This window comes from Melospiza georgiana, chromosome Z, assembly GCF_028018845.1.
Source record: "Melospiza georgiana isolate bMelGeo1 chromosome Z, bMelGeo1.pri, whole genome shotgun sequence".
NCBI lineage: Eukaryota > Metazoa > Chordata > Aves > Passeriformes > Passerellidae > Melospiza > Melospiza georgiana.
In genome coordinates, this window is record NC_080465.1 from 65,837,059 (window position 1) to 65,857,064 (window position 20,006).

At 37.9% G+C, this 20,006-nt stretch overlaps 1 protein-coding gene across 4 annotated transcripts in view; it reads left to right on the forward strand.

Annotated features, from left to right (window-relative positions):
* The window catches only part of FAM172A (family with sequence similarity 172 member A), a 254,598-nt gene that overhangs the window by 177,720 nt on the left and 56,872 nt on the right, over positions 1 to 20,006 (forward strand). For all 4 annotated transcript variants that reach the window (XM_058044104.1, XM_058044107.1, XM_058044106.1 and 1 more), the window contains 2 exons: positions 7,985 to 8,101; positions 12,537 to 12,621. In XM_058044104.1, the coding sequence (XP_057900087.1) occupies positions 7,985 to 8,101; positions 12,537 to 12,621 (202 nt within the window). The remainder of the gene's footprint in view (positions 1 to 7,984; positions 8,102 to 12,536; positions 12,622 to 20,006) is intronic.

Genomic DNA, 20,006 nt, shown 5'->3' on the forward strand with positions numbered 1-20,006 from the left:
TTTTAATTTATCTGAGTAAGAAGAATTACAAGAACCTACTTGTTCTGGCTCAAGGCTTTTAGATGTTTTCACCCTCATAATGCAAAAGAATGTGTACTGGGTTTTTAGATAGAGCAGAGCTGTTACATTGTAATTTAGAAGATGTTGAGCTCAAGGAAGTACCTTAGGCAGAACTTTTTCTTATGTGCTAAGGATTCATTTCTCTCCAGCCCTGCTGCCTGATTGGTCTGAAATCAGCCAAAGTAACTATCACCGAGATGTTGACCAGGCTTGAAGCCTTGGGGCTGAAAACAGTAGCAGTTTGAAGCTGGACTGGGGAGGTCACATCCCTCAGATGGGTGGAACAGATGGCTGAAGGTTGTTAGCAACATCAACAGTCCAGCTTCTATCTGCTGCCACCCTTCAGTGGAGCCTGTGCAAGCTGCGAGCTGCTGCAGAGAGTCTGACATGTGGCAGCTGAAGGAGTCATTGTAACTCAGTCATCTGCATCCCAAGACCATGCTTGTCCCTGAGGCTGAAAAGTCCTCAAAGACTTTTCTCTTGTAAGCTCCCTGGTTGGAAGTTCTTCTCTCAATAGCAAAAAAGATGCTGTGGTTTGAAAACTTACTACAATTTGCTTACTGATAGGTCTAAGGAAGCATTTGGCACCATGCTTTGATGGGGCACGTCAGATAAAATGTCAGCTGGGCTGCACTGCTGGGTGTCAGCTGTGCACTGCTGCTCTTAAATGCTTCAACTGTCTGCAATGCCTGCAAGATTAGGCTGAAAATCTGGCACCCAACATACATTTATACAAGGAGATGTTCGAAATGATGTTCAAATTGCGATTTGACCATGCCCAAAGCTGCCTAGGACTGTGAAAGTTGCTGTGACAGCTGAGCCCAGGATAGCAAGTCTGGGGTAAGAGGCTGAGGACACTCCCAAATTTAAGCAGAGACATCTCTGTTTCCTAGTCTTTGTTGTCCTTGACCTTTCTTGATACTACAGCACTTCAAGCTTTGGGTCATGGATCTAGATGGCTCCTCTTAGCACTTAATTGTTATTTTGGCTTCATTATGTTGTCATCAGGTTTGCTTTTGATTTTATTTATGTTCTATTTCAATTAAATTTCTTTAATGCTAAGTTGGTTTTTTTTTACTTTAGTATTTAATTTCTAACTAGGCATGGCACTCAAATAGCTGTCCACTGCTTCAGAAATCCAGATAAACCCAGAGAAAACAAAGCTATGACCTGCAGCCAATAAGGTTTTACTGGCAAAGACTGGAAAAATCCTTCACCATCACAGCCAAGATAACTTTGTTAACAAAATCTCCAGGACAGGGTTTGCATAGCTATGCCAGTAGAGGATTGGTCTTGCTGGCTGACTTCATATGATTTGGAGAGCTGATGCAGCCTCCTACCAGAAAACCTCCTGCATCCTTAAAGGATGCTCCTTACACAGACACATGGTAAAGCCAGAGCAGCAAAGGATGTGCTGTGCTGGAGGTTTGGTGTGATCACATGCTCACACCATCTTGCACTACTCATATCCAGTTTAACAGTGAATACAAAATGAAATAGTTTCATAAACTATGTGATTTTGCAACTACGATTTTCCTGGTGCTCATGTATTTGCAGTGCACATACGCAAACTAAACAACCTTGCTCGAGTATCAGATGCTCCTCAGCATTAGTTGTGCCAAATAGTGCATGTGGTAGTTTTGGACACTTTCTGGCAGCTTAAAATGACCCTTGTGGAGCTCTACTTTCATAAGACCTGACTGTTTTTTATCTCTTATGTTAGAGGCAATCCAACAGCTAGCTGCTGCTATCAGCAACATAGGAATTTTAATACTTATATTGATCAGGCTTCACATTCTCTACCTGGATAGGAGATAGCTAGAAGCTCTTGGCCCTTCAAAACTTGATTTTCATGCCAGTGAGATCTCCCCAGTTCGAGTCTCCAACCTTGGGACGGCAGACTCCAGCTGTCAGGAGGGAGACCCAACTGGCTGACTCCAGGTAGACTCATCTGCTCCAAACCTCCCTTTCTGATCATCGCTGTGGTTCTCGCAGCAGTGCCAAGGTGAGTATCTCAGCAACCCTCATTGCTGTGATGTCTTGAGGTCCATTGAAAAATGGATTAATTTTTGTTGCATTAGTTGAATTTCTAATGGGAAGGAGCCTTCACCACACCCTCTTGTCTAATGTACACTTTTCACCTACTAGGAAGTTACCTGCAGAATGCCAACATATTGTGCTCCAGAGAGCGGAGGATGTCCCTGCCACCAGCTTGTTTTGGTTTGGTCTGCTGTGGGCAAGATGTAGCAGACCAATACAAAGACCTTTATCCCTGTGGTGCCATACCAGTTTATGTTATGTGATGGGCTTTCTATTGAACTGCTGCACTCCATTCATGCTCAAAAAAATTGTGGGGAGGTTTGTAATTGAGGTGAGCCAGCATTCCTACCCATAAGTCCTGCCACACCTAATCTCCCTGTGTTTGGGAAGTTAGTTTTTGTTTCCATCATTATTGCAGGTCATCAAAGACTTCTGTCTTGTAAACTCCCTGTCCCAACACCCTAGGGTCAAGAGAACAGGAGAATTGTATTATGAAGATTAAAGGTTTAATAAAGCTGAAGCCTGAGGCTTTCTACAAGAGAAGCATGAGTTCTATTTGCACTGTTCTAAAATATACCAGCAGAATTCTGCGAACAGTTTTTTTTAGTTGTTGGGTTTTTTGCGAGTTATGCATAAGGGACATGACTTTTTAAATCTTGAGCTATTTTTTTTTAATATTTTCTACTCATTATTGATTTTATGAACTTACAGCCCCAGTGTAAGGTGGTAATTTTGAGTAGAAGTTCTGCAAGAGAAATTGGTTTGCATTGCAAACTTTGACAAGTCCTAGACTCCAGATGCTATTAAGCAATCTACTCTAATATGTTCTTGCATTATTACTACTGTTGCAGTGTGATTTATTGCTGTAGAAAAATATCACAGTTGCAGATGTAACATCCAGTGGATCTTTGAAGAATGTATCAGCAAGTACTATGGCCAATCTCTAATTCTATCATTTAAGGTATTTTCTTTCCCTGTTTAAAAATTGATGTGTATCAGGGGCTGTGTCTACTGCAAGTAGGGATTTTATCACATCTGCAAATAATTTAGGGAAGATGTTTGCTCTTACTAATTGAAAATGAAAACTGGTAGAACTTTGGATTGTTTATTATTTTTGTTTTGTGTTGTTCGAGCATATTTGCCCAGCAATTCTAATTCCTAGTTAATAGTATTTTATGAGGGCTTGGGGATCCAATTTCATTTTAAGATGTGCAGAAAATTGAGAGTATTTCAGAAATTCAGGAATTCTATTCAGGAAGCAGTGAATGGTCTTAGGAATGCCAGACCAACAGACTTGCACTACAGAATACAGAATTACATACGTCCTGGTGAAGAGAAGTTTTTCATAACTGAGGAGAGGCTCAAGTGCTGCCAGGCACACAGACTAGTTAGTTAATTGGTTTGTATGAGACTGAGTGAAATGATGGTTGAAGAGGATGTTGACTCTAGAGTGGTAACAAGCAAGTTAAAAGGAGAGCATATGAAGTTACCAAAAAGGAATCCACGCTCCTTTCCAAAAGGAAGTAAAAATTTCCCTCTTGCACACTATTCCTATCACGTGATTTCCTCTCTCCTCCTATCTACCACTGCATTTACAAATATTGCAATGTCCAGCTGAAGCTGGGTAGATCCACTGGAATTTCTGCTGCAAATTCATTCCCTGTCTGGAAACCAGTGAGGACTTTTGGACAGGGCTTCCAGTTATTTCCTCTGGAAATAATTCTGCTTGCAGATGCCAAAATGTCTTAAGGAGTCTCAAATCAGCAACTGGATATAATGGAAGATGTGCATCAAAATTATATTACTCCAATATAATGCCCATTGAAGCCCAGTGCATACCATGTAACACCATGCCACAACTGAAATTGCTATGGAAGACAAAGAAAGTAGCTGAATAGTTTATTTCAAAACTTCAAGAGAAATTAAAATTTGGATGTGTTTTCAATTCATTTTTTAATCCATTTTTTCTCATTCCTAATTACATACAACTCAGAAGAGTAAATACTTCCTGAATATGAAGTGATTTTTTTGTATTTGATTGTATGAACCTGCAAAAATAAAAGCCTGTAAAAATAAATAAATATTTTAACTTACTTTAACTTTTCTCAGAAGTTTGAATTTTTACCTGTTTTAAGTGTTAGAATTGATATAAAGAGTTCCATGTTTCGAGGATTTACTACCACACCTATTTACCTAAAGTCTAATTGGAACTTTCATGGATTTTCATGGTTTCTGGTTGGCAAGATGAGACCTTTAAGTCCTCTTTTAACACACAGATGCTTTCATTTGACACGACTATTATGCTGTAAAATATATACCAAAGGCCTATTTTACAATCTATTCTGACTATATATGCATGCTAAATATACTGCATATATATTCTATGTGTGAATGTGTGTTTTATTTATACACACTATAGATAGTACAGGTATCAACCTTTTGACATTGTAATGTTATGACAACTGTGTAATAGAAGCTTACAGATTAGCAGTAGAATACTTATTAAATTGAGCAACAAATGAGTAGTTATGATGTATGAACATGAGAAATGCACTTTTAGGAATTTTCAAGTTCTTGCTTATATAACTGTTAGAGCTGAATACTTTTGCAGCTAGAATGTTGAGATCTTCCCTTCCAAAGTGAAGAAACAAATTTTCAACCAATGGGATAAAGAGGACTTTCAAAAGGATGCTTGAATGCTTTCTAACTTGTTGCAAGGAGAACTGGTCTACAACTTGTCATTCCAAGGGAATTAAATATATAGTGTTGGAATTTGGTTAATAAGTTATCAAACTTTACTGTGACTGCGAAGAAGGAGCACAAGAAAAAAGATAAAATGGAAATGCCTAAAGAGAGAAGCTTATTGGGAAAGTCTAGAGGACCCAGAATCATGAATGGTGCAGTAATACATGAGAACCTATTTACATATAATAGAGAAATGCCATTTTACCTACTTCTGGTTGTAAATGAATTATTGGAAGAAGGAGTGTAAGGGAGGAATGAGCCATCCAGTGATGAGGTTCACAGAGAGCTGTCCTGCAAAATGTAGTCAGCTAGGAATAGTTTAAGGTTTTTAAATGGGCACTAAGCAGGAAATTAAGTAATTCCTAGGCTGTGAAAACTTTCTGTCAGTGGAATTTATTGATGTAAAAAGATTATAAGCCATAAGTGAACTTTGGAAAAAATTCTTAGGCCTTTGTTTGCTTCAGTAAAAAAATCATTATTCTGAAGAAAAATGTCTAAATTTTAGTATTTTTAGTAGACTGTGGTCTATTAAATATCATCAGTTTTAGTATGTCTACCTTGAAAGATTCTGCAGGCTCCACAGAATAAAACAAGTCCTGGAAAATGTAAATCATGCATCCCACAGTATCCTTCTCTTAGTATCTGGTACAACTTCTGTGTTACATCAAATTTGAATGGTAGCTGGGTACTACATTTTTATTTAAAGTCAATCTATTTTACCTTTACATTTTATTCCATTCATTTAATTTTTAAAATTTACCTTAATTGAAACTGATTTTAGAAAAGAGGAATATGTTCTAACTGTGGGCTAACAATCCATTGAATCTGAAGCATTTACTGAGTATTGAAGCATCTGTGCCCAAAAGTACGTGGACTTCTTGTATCTTCTTGTAGGATAAATTATCATCCCTGATAAGAGGGTCTGTTGCTTGAGCTTAACCTGGATCTGTTCTCCTTGATTATTATTATCAGTGAATGTCCCATAGTAGCAGTAAACTTGAGCTGCTCTGATAGAAGCAAAAGTGTCTTCAGTTTGACATGCTCTTTTGTGACATTTCTGTGTCACTAAAACATGGACATGTTAGACTTCTTGCTTAAGTGATGGTTATACCCTTGATCCTTTCCACACTTGATGTGTTGTTTTTGTCTGTTTCTTTCTAAGTTGGCTCAGAAGGGCATGGATGCCTACCAAAATTTTTTTCCTCTGGTCTGGATGTAAAGAAATCTGTACGTGAACCTCAGTTAATTCTTTTGATCCCTCTTTGCTTCTGCATCAGTGAGACCTTATCCTAACCCTAGCACTGGGGCTGAGTTATCAAAAAACATGACATTGTCAGCCTCACTCACTTTGCTGATCTTTGTGAAGAGAATACGATTCTGCAGGCATCCACAAAGCTGAATGGCAAGCACCAGGAGCACGTTGGGTATTGCATATTATTTCCTATATATCATACATGATCTGAAAAGCAAAGACTGTATGTACTATATGAAGAAAGATTACAAAGAAATGGTGATCAATGACTGCCAGCTCTTACATGTGCATAGGGAAATTGAAAATAGCAAACCTGAGCTAGGTCTGGAAAAGAAAAAGGGAACTGCACCTTTGTATTTTCTTGTGATTTGAAGAAAAGGGTGATGTTCTAAGATGAACTGGGTGGCTAGTTTTCAAAACAGAAACATGGGACACTGTAGCTTGAGAAAAAAACTGCTTTTCCAAAGCAGAGCATATTTTTTATCTTTGCTGGTCATTAGACGTGCTTCTGAATACCAGCCCTTCATGGAGGAAGTCATGCTGGAATACTCTGAGCTGGTGATGATTTTAAACTTCACCCAGCATGTAATAACTCTGAGTAATTGGTAGGTATGTGGGCTTCAAGGACAGTGATATTTTTGCACCTCTGCCTGTTTAATCATAGTGTTTTGTGGAAGACAGTGCAGCTGAATGATTACTAGAATGCACAGCACTGGAACAGGAATATTATAAAGTGTGTTTAAAACAGTTATTCAATGTACAGGGTTTAAAGCAAGTTAGGTGATGTAGCTGACAGGTCTTGTTTTTAGATACTGTCTCTTTCAAAAAACTTTTTTTCTGGTAGATTTTTGGACTCATTTTTATGGCAAGGACATGGAACAGTGGGTTCAGAGGTGCAGCCTGTGTGCTGATAAGCAGTTACTAGAGCATGAAGAAAGAATACCTGATTTTAGAAATATGGTATGTGTTACATTTATATAAAAAGGAAGCTTAAAAAAACATTAACATTATTGTAGCATACACAGCGACAATGATACTAATTGTGAAATGCTGGTTTTGTAAGTATAATTTATTATGCTTTCTTTGATCCAGTGTTACAAATTAGGATCACTCATGTCAAGAGATTAAAACCTTTTTGTCTGTCTTTGATATCAAACTGTTCTTTCCCCGTACCTTTTATCTTGCATAGCAGTGCTGAAATCCACAGCATCTTTGTCAGTTTGCTTGTGTTGTTTGCAGCAATCATTTAATTTGTTTTAGAACTGATTTTATTTAGTCATACTGTCATTTGCAACAACAGAGGCTCTTTAATATCCTAATAATGTTGAGAGGCTTTGGTGTTAGCTGAGTAAGTATATGAATAAGGGAGAAGAGAGAAGAATTTTGGGACCATGGTGAGCATGCAAGATAGCTAAATTGGATAGAAAAAGAAAAAACCTATACAAGTCGAAGTGAGATTGTACATCAGAAAAACTACAGCAATCTACTGAAAATTAGTAGATGATAGTCAAGAGAACCTTACAGTGAACCACAGGTACCAGCTTCCCTGAAGAACTGAAATAGGAACTTGGAGAAGCTTGTAAAAGTTGTCCTCAGGGAATCTTCCATTTTTTCACTATGATACCTTTAATCCTAGAATTGTCAAGCCACATGGAAAATAATAGGACTGAATAGTTCAGTCAGTCAAAAGTTAGTATTTTTTTGTTCAAAAATATTAGGTGTTTCTGTTTTTTCTGGACCTGTTAGGAATTGTATAAACTTTAAAACAAGTGAAGTCAGATTATGAATCTGTGTTGGTGTTTCTTTTTAAATTTAAGATCATTATCTCTGAGTAAGCAGACTCTGTTCAGTAAAAGGAATTACTTTAAATACAATCTTTTTTAACAGATGATTCAACGAGAGGCAGAAGTAAAGAATAGGGTAACTGCTGTGGCGTTGACAGACTCAGTTCACAATGTGTGGCATCAAGAAGTTGGGAAAAGTATTAGAGAGTGGATGCGAGAGGTAAGGCCTTTTTATTTAAAGAATTTGAGTATGTATGTCTGTATATGGCTGAATAAACATGTCTGGGTGTGAAGGACAGCATAATACAGAACAGTGGAAATCATGAATCCGTACCAGCCACTAAAATAACCAAGATTAAAGCCATTTCTGAACTGCCAAGTTAGCAGTCAAAATACTAAGCACTGAGTCCAGTGTTTCTTCCTGATGCACAGTAAAACAGGGACATGCCAAGGCAGCCCATGCAGTGCCTGATACCTGGAGCAAAGTCCTGGGTGCATTCCATGCTGTTGGTTTGATCTAGCAATGGTGGAAAGTCCTCTTTAAGCTCTTCATTACTAAGTTTGATGATTTGCACAAATGGCAAAATAGCCTTTCTCTCAGCAGCTTTTTGATATGTAATTACTCCTGTAGGACTCGGAAGCTCTTACACTTAGGTATGAGGTTGCTGAAATTTTAAAACTAATATTTTAGAGCAAGATCAACTAAACTTTTATTGTTTATGAGTCTCATCCTTACTAGATCAGGCTCATCTCTATTTTCTGCATTCCCATGGCAGAACACTAAAACAGTAGGTGCACAGAGTGAATTTAAACTAGTCACATCCTGAACTTTCTTTTGTACTTGACTTTTTCTTGTGGATTTAGTGAAACCTAGTGTATACAGTGCCTATTCCTGACTTTAACTTAAAGTTTTATAGGCCGTGACTGATGGGAATAGAAGATCACCTGGGATGCAGCCTGACAGCTCTGACTTAAGTGTTAAAAATATAAAGAATGGTAACCCCTACAGGCTCTGTCAGAGAAATCCCCATTTTCTTTATGGGAAATCAAAACTTAAAATATGTGTTATGTAGTAAAACTGAAATTTTAAATCCTGTAATTTGAATCTGACAACTCCATTTTTCTTTAAGCATTTAGTCTGAATAAGAAAAGTGCATTACCTTTAATTTCATTTGCAGAAAGTAGATGTTAAAGAATAAGTTAAATGATTAATGGCCTAAAAAGTGGATGGAGTGTCATAACTTACATTAGCATTAAAAATCTCCTATAAGAAAGAAGAATTTTACATATGTGAAATGTGGCTGAGTGGTATTAAGTCTAGCATATCACCTGGATATCTCTTACTTTAATCAGGTTTAAGGCTAGTGGTAAAATGAATAATAATTAAAATATACACCTAATCGTTGCCTGTCTGTAGGGCTAATTGCTGTCATTGAAAGAATTAATTGTTAAAATAAAGTAATTCTTCATTTGAGCTATCTCTCCTGTATCACTGGTAGCCTATTTTTAGTACCTATAGATGTCATGATTTTTGAATTTATTAAGAACTGTGATGAATGATAAAACAAATCATCCATTTACATATCTTGACACTGCTTTCGAGAATACTTATTTCTTACAGGCAAGTGTCACATTGTATATAAAAGATAGTTAATTGTGTGCTAATCTTCTGTATTATCTCCAGCTCTCTGATGTAGTGTTCTATCAGTAGTTAATATTAATTTTTCTTATTTCAAATGATTGTAATACTTCATAAAAATTCTACTTCTTTTGTAACTTTTACCACCTTACATTTGCAATTTCACATTCAGCTGTTAATTAAAATTACACATGCAAATCATAAAATTATAATGCTTTACTACTTTAAACCTTAAAACCTTCATGAAATACTTCAATTTTAACAGGTTTTACTAAATATGTTATATTACTGGATAGTGTGTTTGTTTTTTTCTTTTTCCATTGAGTTCAATAGTTTCATTGATCTACTGTTTCTTACAAAAATCTGCTATGCTTTGTGAACTTCACTTTCTAATCTCATACAGCAACCCTTCCTTTATGTTGTCCCTGCTCTCCCTGGTCCCAGAACAGTAGGGTTGCCTTGACAAATCTATTCAAAAGCCATTCCTCACCCTTTATTGGTGGGGACTGAAGCCTTTGAAATTCTCCCCTCATTGCAACACAGCTGACATCTTCTTCCAGACAGAATGAATTAAGGAAATACAATAAGATACTTGATCTACCAGTCAAGGATCTTTCCACAGTGAAGACGGACTCCATGGTGCACAACTAGGGCAGCAACCATCTACAAATACGCAATACATGCTGTTTACCAGAAGAGAATTTGTCCATTTTTACTATCATGAACTGATGGTATTATTTTTTTAGAAATCTGTCAGAAAATCTATTGGGTCTTTCCAAAGGGTTGCTCGGTATTTTTACCTTTTCCCCTTAATGAAGTTAATCAGGTTTTCAGAAAGGAAAAGCTCAGATTTTTCATAGAGCAAGCAACATGGATCTTGTTGTTCAGTTGGTAATCTCATTAAAAATATAGTCCCTTTATAATTAAATCTTCAGTTCAGTAGAATTGGTATCATTTCATCATATTTTATTGAAAGTATATAATTTAATACTTCAGTTTATAGACTACTCTGATTAGATAGCTGTCATGGTTTGGGAGGAAGTAAGTTTTCTGGGATATGCTGTGGTCAAGCCAATAGGTGCTCAGATTTGAATTTTGGCACCTGGTGTGGCCACTGGGGACAATGGATACGCCTCTGAGAACACAGGGGTTAAAAAGCAAGAAACTCCCAGAGGGAAGTTCTCCTGGATTCTGGTGAGGAAGGAGTTCGGATCTCTCCCCTGACCAGGTGCTGCTGCTGGGTGTGGGGGGGGGAGGCCATGCGGCTGGGTGAGGTAGGCCGGGCCTTGGACAGCGATGGGAGGTGAAGAGGCCCTTGAGGACGGAAAGGTGGGGAAGCACGAAGAGGCATCGGGCAGCCACTCCCCTCCCCCCCTGGAGAGAGAGAGAGCCAGCCTGTGCTGGTGGTACCACCTTGAAATCTGGGAGAAGGAAAAGGGGGGTGCAGCGAGAAGGTGCCAGCAGGGCAGTAGAAGCCCTGAGCAGGCAGAGCCTGAGATTTTAACCCTTTCTCAAATAATGGAAACCTTACAAATATTGATCCTCCTGGATCTGAATGAGACGAGAGATAGAGATGAAGTGGAGGCGGAAATGGGCAAGTGTGATGAAAGTCCATGCAAGTGAAAGATGCCAGAAGAGTGGAGAAGAATCTTAGGTGGGAAAAGCTGATGGAGTGACCTTGGCTGGACTTTTCTTGTATAGCCCATGGACAGAACCATGTTTCCTGTGACACAGAGACTGCATCCAGGGGGAATCAATGGCTCAGAGCCAAGAGGGTTCAGTGTTGGTACCCCTTGGCCCCAGGGGTGAAATCTGGGGGGACAGATGTCCCAAAGGTGAGAGACTGTGCTCTTTTTGGAACAGGACAAAGCTGCTTCTAGGGTTTTTGAAAGGAAAACCCTAGAAGCAGCTCTGGTCCATGTGCAGTGGTGAGAGCACTGGCATGGAAGGAAGAGGTCATGACGGCAGATGTTTTCTGGGTGGTGCCACAAGTAATATGGAAACACACGAGGTTTCAACTGTGTTTGCTGGGGAAGCCTCTGGCACAAGGACTCCTCTCCTTGATGAACTGAGAATTGATTGTCTGAAGGGTGGTGATGGACCGAGAGTTGGTGATCTGAGGGATGGATGTATTGGAAATTTGGTGAGGAGAGGAGGAAATGTTTTTGGAAGGTTTTCATTTTCCCTATGTGTTTCTTCTTACTTGTAGTTTAGTTAATAAAGTTTTCTTTATTTCTAAGCTGGGGCCTGCTTTGCTTATTCCTGGTCACATCTCACAGCAGACACCAGGGAGAGGGTATTCTCATGGGGGCACTGGCATTGTGCCAGCGTCAAACCATGACAATAGCTTTTGGAACAAAACATTTAGAAAATTCGTGGTAAATTCATCCTTCTCGGAGGTTCAGGAATGAAAGGTAAATGTAAAGGCTTTGTGAATATAAAGACCAGTATTTGCCTTTTTTTAATGTTCCCACACATTCATCTCAGCTATATTTCCAATTATTTTAATATTAATATTCTATCTTGATAGTTTCTGTTTAGTTATAGCATGTTGTTTCATATTTTCATGAATGTTCCTTCAACAGTGTACTCCATCAAAATACCCTGGAAATTCTGATTTCTTAATGTTAGCAAATGAGCAGGCTCAGTGTTTATACCAATACCTGTTTATATCAACACCAACTTGCAAAATCTTTAAGCTTGTAGTGGGTAGTTCAGGCACTAGTTGGTCCAAGCACCTACTCAAGTCTACTGGAACTCAAAGTAGCACTTAAAAACCATGATACTTCAGTACATTACAAATCTGCTGAATTATGTTCTTACTTAGTATGAAATTACAGTATTTCATCGTCAGTAAGCGTAAGTTAGTGTACTGTACTGTCCAGTTGTTATTGTGACTGCTATGTAAATTAGTTTGGGTATTTTGATGTGATCACTGTCCTCACTTACAGCATCTATATTTATTTTTGCTCCGAGTTTTTGACTTATCCCAAGAATTGCCTGCCTGCTCTTACAGAACTGCTGTAACTGGGTGTCCAGCTCCGAGCCCCTGGACACATCGGTGGAGTCCATGCTGCCAGACTGTCCCCGTGTCTCTGCAGGTACATCCATTTGTTTGCAATAAGCCAGTGTACATGTTTATAGCCAGAAGCAGCTTGTTAATTTAAAAATGCATTTGGTTCTGGCTGCATTTGAACCTTTCTGCAGCCAGATGTGGCTGTAAGCATATGGCTTCTGGTATTTTATGCAGCCCACTCTTTTTTTTTTTTTTTTTTGCTTTGTGTGGGAATTAAGTTATCTTGTCTACCTGTTGCGTGAATTTTTCTAGCCTTCCGTCCTGTTTTAAGTAATTGATGACATTATATGTAGGAGTCTGAGAAAAATAATAGTGATAACAAGAATTGGTAAATTTATCATAGGTCCTTGAATAAATATCCACCTCTATGTTGGCAACAAGGTTTTAAAGAAGTACATAAATGAAAGTTGCAGTTAAAATAAATGAGCCACTTTCCTGAATGCTGTATGATGATCAACAGAAGTCTAGTTTACATAGCAAATTATTTGCAGCATCCAAGAATGTTGATGTGAGTTTTCTATTGTTTTGGACATACTTGGCTGTGCTTTTTCGTTATTGAATCATAAATTGCAGAGAGCAAGTGAAATTATACAGAGACTTTAGTTAAATGTATGATAATTCCAGGAAGTAGATTTAGTCATCAATGTAAAAGGAAAACCTCCAGTCTCTGCAGGAATGTAATCTAAAATACATAAAACCATTACTGAACTTTCATGCTTGATTATCAGGTTTCCTAACAGCCATAGGTAGTGTATTTCTGTAGAATATAAAACCAAGTTCAAAGGAAGACACAGCCTATACAATATTAATTTAAAAGCTGAAACAATATTTGACCTTGCTCTTTGGGATGCAGTAGTTAGTTTGACAAGTTCGTTTCATATGTGTCTGCATTTTTGAGGTTGTTAGTGAGACCTAACCTTGCAGGTGAAACTGAATTTACTACAGGATGCTTTTAAGGTTTGGAAAATTTAGCACTACCTTGTTTGAGAGCTCACAACAACCAGAGATTTTGATTACATTTCTGCTATGATTTGGGATCTCACTATGCAGATCCACAGCTCTGTACAGACACATGCAATAGAACTGACATTGTTCTTGTATGCTTTGGAAAATTATATATTACTAAAATTTTCATAGAGTCAACATTCATTTAGCAACTTTTTGCTCTTTTAGGGGAGATTATTGCAGTTTAAAAGAAATATATTGTTCAGGAGTGGAATTCTTTAAAACAATATTCACTTCTAATCTCTGACATCTGTGTTACTCTTATGAAAGACTGCATGTTATAGTGGTCATTTTAGTCAGGTAAATAAGGGCTTGGTTAGCAGCTGGTCAGTATTTACTGTACACTGGCCAGCACTGAAGATAATCCATGAGAGCATCTCTTCCCTTTCTTTGTATTCCCCTGATATAAAGAAGATAAAAGGTATTCTATAAAATAAATCCTAGGTGTTACTTGAAAAGCAATGATGCTTCATTAGAGCTGTAAATAATAAGTCTTGATTCTACATTTCTGTTGAAGATGGGTCACGGTGGCCTTAATGTTTCTGCACCACTTAATGAATTCCTAAACTGCACTGAAGTGGTAGAAGAATTAACTTAAATGGGGTAGGACTTTAACCAGTAAAAGTTGGATATTTGTATTTAGTGCATACATTGAGATAAATTAAGATCACTAATATCTTTGATAATGATTTAATGTAATATAACTATTTCCAGACTAATTTTTTTTAATATAAATATAGTTTAAAATAGTATAACTTCATGTGACTGCTCCTGAATTATCAGCTTGCTCACATGTTTTTTCTTATATATCTTACAATTGCCCCCTATATAAACAACTGTAAGACATATGCAGAGAACCAAGTCAATAATTTGTAGAGTGTCTTTATATGAGCAATGGTATAAACCTGCATTAGGGTAATATGTAATAAATGTATTAATTATTACTAGATGTAGGGGCATTATTGTTTAATGTGAGAGATTTTATTTCAGTCTTTTGAGGAATGCAGTACTGAAAGAGTGAGCCCACACTCAAATCCTGGCAGCATTGCCCTTGGTATTTCAATGAATGACAATGAGAGCAATCAGAACAATGACAGATCTTTTAAAATAAACCCTTTGCAGTAGAAAGATTCACTTCTATGCTTGGAAGCCCATCTTTTATCTCTGTTTACACTGAAAATAAGTTCAGAAATAACTGTCTCATGATCACATCTCTTGAGCCAGCTTTTCCAGAAAGGGTCTGATATTCAGCCATTCAGTATACGGGGTTTTGCATGCAATCGTAGTTGGTAAGCAGTTCCTACTACAGATTATCTCACAATCTCTTGCTTGCTTTTCCCTTAAAATCACTAGAGACAAAATAAGTTACCATCAAACTGGAAAAATTACTTGTATTTCCAGATAGAGTTGTTAACGCTTTGGATTAAAGAATTATTGAGGAATTAAAATTTTTCCCACAATTGATTCATTTATTACTTGATTACAAAAAGGAAAGAATACACTTAAATGTTGAGAGCATGAGAACAATACAGAAAAAGCAAGCCATAATAAATCCACTGTCTGTTCTTGTGGCAAAAGGTACTTTGTGGGTCCCACCTTCAGAGTCTTTCATGCGTGTCTCAAGGATTTGGTTGCCTGGTGGTGTCATAGCTTAATATCTTTTGGCATCTAGTTGGTGACAATGACAGTGAGTTTGAGTGCTCCCTCAGCAAGTTTGCCAGCGACACCAGCTGGCATACTGGTAGGAAGGGATGTCAGCCAGAGGGATTTTGAGAAGTGGGCCTGCAGAAGAGAAATGGACCCCATAAAATTCCACAAGTCCTAGTGCAAGGTCCTGCACATGGGTCAGGGCAATCCCAGGCACAAGTACAGGGTGTGCGGGCAGTCAACTGACAGCAGCTCTGAGAAGAAGGATACCCAGTTTTTGGTGGACAAAAATCTAAACATGGCCTGACAGTGTGTATTTCCAGCGTCTCTGTGCTTGCATTTCCCACAGCCCTTCACTGACAGAGCAGGTGTGCAGCCTGTGGCCCCACACACAAATGCACTGACTGATGGGGTACAGCTCTTCTTGCAAATTTTGTGTTGATACCCAGGAAGCAATGAATTACCCATTGGATAATGGCAGTGGTGGTTTCTGTTGGCTTTGCCTAATAGGGCACTCTTGCCTGCTGTTTTAAGAGTTCAGTTGTGTATTTCCATAGAAAAGCCTTTCTATCTGGAGATGCACCCTATGCTGAGCAGATCCTGCGTTCAAACAGGAGGCTCTCCAGAGAGGTCAGATGGACTCTCCAACATCACAGGGTCTGTGTGCAGGGGTAATTGCATTAGTGAGGCTTGTGACAGCTGTAGGGAAGCATCAACTTATTTCTTCCTGCTTTTTTTCCTCAGCTGTATTTGCCCCTCACTACAGTTCCGCTCTTACACATTTATGTATCTTGCTCATAAAAAAACAAGGCAGAATGAACCATAAACTTTATTAAGTGCTGAGACAATACCTGGCTCATACTCTTGGCAGCTTTTAGCCCAGCGTACCAATGCTTCTCTTTTTTTTTAGTTTACTCTAGTCATTTAATGAGGACTATTTTCTGAGGACTATTCTGGACTGTTTTCTGATATTAGTGTTTCATGACCAGGGATAGGTGCCCAGCAGTACAAGAAATAGGAGCAAAACCATGCACTTTTTAAATTTAAGCAATTAAGCAATTATTCCATTCTGTTAAAAATGTTATTTCTGCATTCACTAGTCATTCATGGGTATTAATAGTACATTAAGCAGTGTTTACTGTAAAGCTCTTTGCATATTATGTCTTCATGTGCATGTAGTTCTGTCAATAAAAACTTTGGATTTCAGGAGAAAAGATAAAATGTGGAAGTTTTTTTGTCAAGATGGCAGGTTCCTGTGTCTACCTACCTGTTAATTTAAGGTATTTGCAATATTAATAAGCGGAGGAGTGCAGGAATCTTCAGTGTGAGGCTTGCTTCATCACCCATGTAACATTCTCATCTGCTGCTAAAACTGGTCCTGCACTTCCATTTTTGCTCCTCTACCTTGATGGGGGCTTGAAATTATTATGGTAACTTTGAAACATCAGACTGTCATAGCCACAGCTCTGTCAGTAGCTGCACTAAGTCCTGCTTTAACTTATGTCTTCTTGGCTTGGTAGTAAGTAGCTTTTTCCCTGTTCCTGATTCTTCAAAGGAGCTCTGCTTTTATACTCCTGCTCAGTCTCAGGTGTTGCAGACAGCTTTTTGTTTTACACATTTTCATGTGTAAACCTAGCTGGATGTGAGCTCCTATGTTGTGCTTAGAGTAGCTTAGCTCTACAGTGCTTTGGAAAGGACAAAGTCTATACAGACTTGTTGAATGATATTGCAGAGTCTGATCTCGGGTGCCAGAGACTCAAAAGTGAACATGAAAATGTGAATTGAAAGCATTGACTTGAATTGCCGGATGTTGCTTGTGTCAGGGAGTTCAATAACACTCATTCATTTACTGTTGTACGAAGTAGTTACATGTACTTGAGGCAGTACTGATATTGGAGAAACAGTTTCATCAAAAATTATTCTTGTACTCAAACATATCTATTTATCATTGCAATTTTTAGACTAGAGTGAACTAGTTACTTGTTGTCCCTAAGGCAGTCTTTGTGGTAATAATGAATAATTTAAAATATTACAGTCAGATATTTCCTATTAAGCATTTGACAGCTATTAGACTATTGTGACTATTGCTTCTGATACTACTCAATGCTGTCTCATTAGTGCCTTATATATCCATATCTGTCTGCACATTGGCAGGTGTTACTCCAGTGCGTGATTGCAAACTCTCCTAGAGCTCAACACCTGAAAGGAGGTATTACCTGAAAGATGTCCTCCAAAATTCAGTAGCAAAATCTTTATCTGTATTGACATAAAATCCAAAAGATTTTTTACATTTCAGCTTTCATTTTCAATTACAATTGAGATTCAGATTTGGATTTGGATTTGGATTTGTTAGAATTTTTCAAAAAGTTCCATTTCAATAGAAATCTTTCCTTTTTTCACAAATGTATGTAGTTTAGGCTGGGAGGGATATTTAGATCACTTATTGTCCACTTTTAGATACAGGTCTTTAACTTTTGAACAGATGCCATACTGAAATTTGAAACTTTAATTTGGTGAAAATGTTTCTTCCACTAAGTCATTCAGCCTTGGCTGGAAGAATTCAAGAGATAGGGAGTCCATTGCTCATTTCCCTTTAGCATCCACAAACCGTTAAAAAGATTGGCTCATTTCTGGTTTGGCTTTGTCTGATCTCAAGTTCCAAACATTAGTTCTTGTTGTGCCTTTTCTACACTAAATTAAAGAGCTGTTCAGTACATTTGCTTTTTGTCTCTGTGAATTACATACTGGCATTGAGCCAACACACCATTTTCTTTTGAGAAACATAACAGATTGAGTTCTTCAAGTCTCAGTGCAAGTTAGTATCTCCAGGTTTCAAATGCTTTCATACATTTCTCTGTAGCATCCCCAGTCATTCAACTTCTTTGAGAGAGACCTGTCTACATCTTACCAATGTAATATCAAATCTTTGCTACCTGATTTTCTCCCATTTCATTAAGCAACAGTTACATTTGACCCTTTTATCACCCTACTGTAAAGAGTCAGTTTAGGAGGAACTTGCCCTTTCTAGAGCTGCTGCTTTTCATCTTAGTTTTAAACTAGTGCTAGGAAACATTGCAGGTCACTTTTTTAAAAAATAAACCAAACAAATACACTAACATGAAATAAAAAGAAAGAAGGCCATCACCCTTCTTGTTAATAACCATTCCCTCCATCTTCACATTTACATGAGTTTTACCAGCTGCACATTTGTATATATTTTCTGTGTGGTTGAATAGCCATAGGGAACTCCAGCGGTAACATCTCCATTCAATAGTGGTTTCTCCATGGTACCTGCGATTGCTGATTACTTAGTCTCTTTCCACTTAGAAATTTGGAATAATAATGACTTTCAACCCTTTCTTACGAGTAAATTATTCTAGAATTGTTCTGTTTGTTCTCTCATGAATTTATGAAACATTGACCAATTTCTGCATAAGTTGAAGTTTTAGTTAAGTAATGAAGTTGTAATTAAGTTACTTCACCTTTTGTGGTAATAGTTTACAGCATAGAGGAAGAAATGAGGAATGTATTTTCCTAGTAAAAGAAAAACATTTTAATGTCTCTCTTGAAAGATGAAGGGGTGTAACTCACATTCTAGACACAATACCTGGAATCAAACAAGCTGGCAAAGCAGCAGTTATCCCCAGTAACAGGTGATAACTGTTACAGGTAAGGGCTCCAGTGTAATGACAGTCTGGAATTTTCATGGGAAGCCTGGGAAGAGCAAAATTTAGTTGCTGAAAACAAAGGGGAGATAGAGCACTTTTAAAAATGCTTGGCAAAGTTGACATAATCTTTCATCCTCCTCAGAATGTTCTTGGAGAATAAATCAATTGCCTGACGAAAAACTGAGTATACTCTATTTTCATGAAAATCCTTATCAGCTAAACATGCTAATTCATCAAAGTGTGAAACTGAGTTTATTTGTTTAGGAGTTATTTTCCAGTAAGTTGCATTGGCTTAAATTAATTACATTTTTGTACCTTAATTCCACATTAGTAGATTCTAATATCAAGGCATTGTGGTTGTCAAAGGGATTTTTAGTATGTGTTAGCCTCATCCCCCCGCCCAGAGTAGGAGTAAAGATTCTTACATTACTTCCTGAGAGGTGTTTATCCTGCTGGTTCTTTCCTTTCTGTTGTGTAATGTCACATCCTCTCTGGGAAGTCTCTTCCAAACTTCTAGTTTTAGCCATCCATTCTTTCTTAGCACAAGTGTACAACCTCCGGAACAGCTGAGTAAACAACAGTCACCCTCAGAAAAGAGACTTGTTCTGCATGCCCATAGTACTTGGGGTAGGAAATTATGGACCTAGATATGCATTTCTTCTTTATTTGTATTGTGATTTATGTAAGGCTACCTATGCAAATAGTTTTCTCTGAAATTTTGGGTTAGGATTTTCCCATCTTCAATATCTTCCCTGCTATTTTAAGCATTATTTTAAATAAACATCCATAGCTAATTAGCTGATTTATGACCCTTGAGTCCAAACTCAGGGGTCAAAGAATGTGCTTCAGCAAACACTTTTCTTTTTTTTTTTTTTTTTTGTCCTGCATTGCCAAGGAAATTGATTCTATTTGCCATCTGTATGGCAGTTGTCTTCTGTTAAGTGGGCAGTTTTCCGTATCTCTTCCACATGCAATCCTCCCTCTGGGGAGCCATCTGCTGATAACAGGCTATTGAATGTCACTGGGTGACTGATAAGAGCTATAGCAACCCATTGTGAGATGCTCCACCCAGAGGGAGGAGCCAAGCATT